This window comes from Bos javanicus, chromosome 26 (genome assembly GCF_032452875.1).
Source record: "Bos javanicus breed banteng chromosome 26, ARS-OSU_banteng_1.0, whole genome shotgun sequence".
NCBI classification, from domain to species: Eukaryota; Metazoa; Chordata; class Mammalia; order Artiodactyla; family Bovidae; genus Bos; species Bos javanicus.
Window position 1 is genome coordinate 51,263,809 of NC_083893.1, and position 4,869 is coordinate 51,268,677.

At 52.6% G+C, this 4,869-nt stretch overlaps 1 protein-coding gene across 1 annotated transcript; it reads left to right on the top strand.

Annotated features, from left to right (window-relative positions):
- Positions 1-3,528: 3,528 nt before the first annotated feature.
- On the top strand, positions 3,529-4,621 carry LOC133239676 (olfactory receptor 13A1-like). The gene has a single exon (XM_061404013.1). It carries the CDS (start codon positions 3,644-3,646, stop codon positions 4,619-4,621), a length of 978 nt encoding a protein of 325 aa, XP_061259997.1. The 5' UTR covers positions 3,529-3,643.
- The last annotated feature ends 248 nt before the right edge of the window (positions 4,622-4,869 follow it).

The following is a 4,869-nucleotide window of genomic DNA, read 5'->3' on the forward strand; positions in this document are numbered from 1 at the left end:
ATGTAGTCTCACGTGTTTATTTTCGCTCTTGTCGCCTTTTGGTGACACATCCAAAACACGACTGCCAAGACTGATGTCAGGAGTTTTTAGCCCACGTTGTCTTCCAGAAATTCCATGGTTTTTGATCTTATATTCAAGTCTTTAATGTATTTTGAGTTACTTTATGCATATGGAATAAAGTACTTTTATTCTTTTGCATGTGGCTGCCTAGTTTTATAATACTATTTATCAAAGAGATTGTCCTTTCCTCATTATATATTCTTGGATCCTTTGTCATAAATTACTTGACCATTTTGTGTGAGCTTATTTCTGGACTTTCTATTTAGTTCCACTGATATTTATACTTGTTTTTATGCCAATACCATACTCTTTTGATTACTGTATCTTGGTAATATAGATTGACATTAGTAAGTGTTATGCCTCCAGATTTGTAATTCTTTCTCAAGATGGCTTTGGCTATTCTGGGTCTTTTTTGGTCCATACAGATTTTAATATTGTCTGTTATATTTCTGTGAAAATAATATTTTAATAATGAAATGGTTGAAACCCCTGAGATTGCTTTCTAGATGTGTTCTGTGGGCTTCTGGGCCAATTGCTGTCTGTCCAAGGGGAGGTGGTGAAGAAGGCACTGATGAAGGGCAGGTGAGGGGCTTTGGCTCGGGGAGGAGCACAGCCCCTTACCCCAGCTGGGCGCTGCCTGCAGCCGAGGGTGTTGGGTGCGGACTGAGAGGGGCAGGGGTCACACCTTCCTCTGCTTCCCTTTTGACCCTGTTTGTTATCCAGGCTCAGGAAACAGCTGCTTCCTATATGTGCTGGTGCTGCAGTTGTCAGCCTCAGCCTTTTAAAAGTGGCTTCTTGAAATGCCACTTTTTATCTTTCCAAGAGCCACAGACATCTTGTCAAGGCCGATATCAGTGGTGAGAGTCTAGTTGATGGTGTGTCTTCTGATATGATGTGTTGAGGATAGCTCTTCACTTCTGTGATCTCCTCCCCAAACCCTTCACCCTAGTCTGATCACAAGAAAAACAGCAAAGTCCCAACAGAGGAACAGCTACAAAATGCCTGGCCAGCACCTCTCAAAATCGGCAAGGTTGCCAAAACTAAGGAAAGTCTGAGACACTGTCAGCCAAGAGAACCCTAAATGTCACGTGGTGTCCTGATGAGATCCTGGGACAGAAAAAGGACGTTGAGTGAAAAATAATGCAGTCTGAATTAACTGTGGACTTCAGTTGGTGATGTCAATGTTGGTTCATTAATGGTGACAAGTATACCATACTAAAGTGAGGTTTAAACATTAAGGGAAACTGGGCATGGGGCTTAAAGGAACTCTCTGTACTGTCTTCTCAACTTTTACAGAAATCTAAAAACGAATCTAAAAACTGTCTTAAAAATTATATCTATTTAAAATGAAACCCATCATTCTCACAGGATCTGGTTGTACACAGCTCCTGTCTTACACACGGGAAAGACCCTTGGCAGAGAGGCCGCCAGCTAGCGCTGTGTTCACACTGAGCTCTGCTGCCTGGAGCCCTGTCTCCTATGGCACCAGGCACCCTGGCCCTTCGCTGGGCCTGTTGGGGTCCTGGTTCTGCTCAGCCTGGGGACTGTGCCCACAGAGGCCCTTGTTTTCCTTCAGGAGGGGTAATTGCTCCCTGAGAGATGTGTCTGGTGGTGCTCCTAGCTCCCTCGAGCCTCAGCGTCCACCCGAGGGGACGGACTCTTGTTAAAGGTCAACAGCAGACAAAGGAGTCACTGAACTGGGAGATGGGCTTCAGGCTATGTCTAGTCTTCCACCAGAGGAAGAGTTTCTTGTATTTTTCCATGAAAATGTAAACGTCGTCTCTTTAGGACAGGAGCTGATCAGAGGCTCATCACTGACATTCATAGTGAGTCACTTTCTGTCCTTGTCTCTTCATGCCTTTGGGACCACCTTCCCTAGTTTTCCTTTTGATGTTTCTGCAAAAGACAATTTGTTTTTGTCCTGACCTATTTTATTGTGGAAAAAACGATGCCAAAATTGCTTTGCTTATCTTTTACCAGCCCAGCCTGAACTGTAACGCTCCCAGGAGCCTGCAGCACATCTGCTTGTCTGTGACCTATCTTTGTCCCAGATCAGTAGGAGGAAGGAACCCAGCAGTGTGGCTAGGTTTCTAAACAGGTTGAGCTCTTTAAGAGAAACCAGGCCCCGAGGCCCCTGACCCAGCTGGGGTTCCACGAATCAGAGGTGAAGTTTGGTGGGCAGCCAGCCAACGTAGGCGGACAGGCACCTGGGGTGCCAAAGGGGACCCAAGAGGCTCAGATGTGCAGCCAGAGGGGGCTTTGGGGGCTCATGCCTACAGATGGCAGGTGACTTCGAAGAAGGGGTGTGTGTGGTGTGTGGCACTGGACAGGGCCAGCAGTGACCAGCAGCGGGAACCTGCCCTGCAACTCGGTGGCACCTCAGCTCTGCAGGGGTGGGGGCAGCGAGGGTGAGAGGGGTGGCTGGCAAGGCCGCCAGGGGGCCCAGCGCCTCCCTGCCCTGGAGCTTCACCACAGATTACGGCTGAGGACAGAGGTCTGCAAATCACATGTCTTTGCTTGTATTCCACCGGGGAATGACAAGCCTTCCTGTGTTGTTGACACTTGTTTCCAGGTAGGGTTAAGGTTCAGCCCTCCTGACCCCCCAGGGCAGGTCATCACATCCTCTGGGGGTGCCTGGGGCTGGCACCAGGGAGGCAGGCACGGTGGCCTCCCTTCCCCTGAACGCGTTGATCTAACTGCTCATGGGCACAAGGAAGATGGTCACTTCAACTGAGCTGGACTCAGGGAGGTCCGGTGGTCCCAGAGGGCTGGCGGACAGGTGTGCCAGGCTGTGGGGGAGGCCAGGGTGCTGGGTTAGCATGTAAGCTGGGCATCCTGTGGCCACGGTGACCTGTGTGTGTCCTTCCTTCCTGTGTCCCAGCCCCCAGCCCAGCCTGACCCTCATCCAGCTGGGGAGTGGGGGATGGAGTCAGAACCACGAGCCCCAGTGAGACAGACTCCTCAGTCTCCCTGAGTCTGCCCTACCTGAGGGTGCAGCCAGGAGTAGCCCAGGCAGGGCTGGGCAGCTGTGGTTGCAACTAATGGGCTGTGGCCAGGTCCATTCACAGCTGACTCCAACAGCTGAGGGTGACCTTCCCCAAAGAGCTGGAGCCTTTCTGCCCCCGGCCGCTCATTCCCCTCTGAGACCCTGTACTCCCCCGTGAGCACCCATTTTGCCGCTGGCAAGGGTAAAACTTCCCTCCCTTCCCTGAGCCCTGACCCAGCTGACTAGGTTTTCCTTTTGGGAATCTTGAGTTCTGTGCCGGGCTCGATGGGGACTTCCCCACACAGTGACGGGCCCAGCATGCAATAGAGAGCTTCCACGTCTCTGGATGCTGCAGAAAGTGTTCAAAACCAAGCAAGGAGGACTCAGACTTCCCTTTTGTGTGGTCCAGGGAGTGATGGAGGCTGTCGTGAGACAGGGTGTCTGTGGGGCTGATGGGGGCCACCAGGCTGTGGGCAGAGTGGAGTAACTTCCCTGAATGTCCCTGGGTGCTGGGACCTTGGCCGATATCTTAATTATGTGCTTTTTGCAGCAAAGCTGCCAACAGCAAACTTTTCTGCAGCACTGCCCCACCACCCCATGTCTCCCTGTGCCAGGCCGGCTGTGTCCCAGAGGCTGCAAGGGCTCGAACACCACGTGGACACACACAACCACTCATCTGTGGAGGAGTTTGCCCTGCAGAGTTTCTCAGAGGAGCCTGGGCTCCGGGGTCTCTTCCTGGTCTTGTTCCTCCTCCTTTTCCTGGGGGCTCTTGCAGGGAACACCCTCATTGTCACGGCCATCAGCCTGCACCCAGGCCTCCATACCCCGATGTACTTCTTTCTCACCAACCTGGCTGTTTTAGACATTGTCTGCACGTCTACAGTTCTCCCCAAATCGCTGGAGAACCTGGTGGTCAAGGGTGGCACCATCTCCTACCAGGGATGCATGACTCAACTCTTCTTCCTGACCTGGTTTCTGGGGGCCGAGCTGCTGCTGCTGACGGTCATGGCCTACGACCGCTACGTGGCCATCTGCCGCCCGCTGCACTACAGCTCGCGGATGGGCCGGCCTGTCTGCGTCTTGCTGGCCGGCAGCGTGTGGGCTGTCAGTGCAGTCAGCACGTCCGTGCACACAGGCCTGATGACAAGGCTGACATTCTGCGGCCCCAATCAGATCCAGCATTTTCTCTGTGAAGTCCCCACGCTGCTGCTGCTCTCCTGCAGCCCAACTATGCTGAACAACGTTATGATAGTCATCGCGGACGTCTACTTCGGGGTGGTCAACTTCCTGCTCACCATGGCGTCCTACGGCTGCATCATCGCCAGCATCCTGCGCATGCGCTCGGCCGCGGGCAAGCAGCGCGCCTTCTCCACCTGCTCCTCCCACCTCCTGGTGGTCACCTTGTACTACTCCACCGTCATCTACACCTACATCCTCCCGGGGTCCGGCTCCTCCTTGGAAAACGGCAAAGTTGTCGCCGTGCTGTACACAGCAGTCAGCCCCACCCTGAACCCTCTCATCTACTCACTGCGGAACAAGGATGTCAAGGTGGCGCTCAGGAAAGTGTTTTCCTGAATCCAGTAAAGAAGGGAAGGGGCTGATGCGGACTTTGCAAGCTAAGCAGCGAGTTTCAAAATAGGATGTTGAGAGTCTGATGTAAGAGGCAAAGAGCGAGAAGGTAGTTGATGTGATAGACTTACCTGTAATGGAGAAGGAAATGGCAACCCACTCCAATCTTCTTGCCTGGAGAATCCCAGGGACAGAGGAGCCTGGAGGGCTACAGTCCATGGGGTTGCAAAGAGTCGGACACGACTGAGCGACAA

Coding starts and splice junctions, on each gene's coding strand:
- LOC133239676 (XM_061404013.1), top strand. CDS start 3,644: ATGTCTCCCTGTGCCAGGCCGGCTGTGTCCCAGAGGCTGCAAGGGCTC.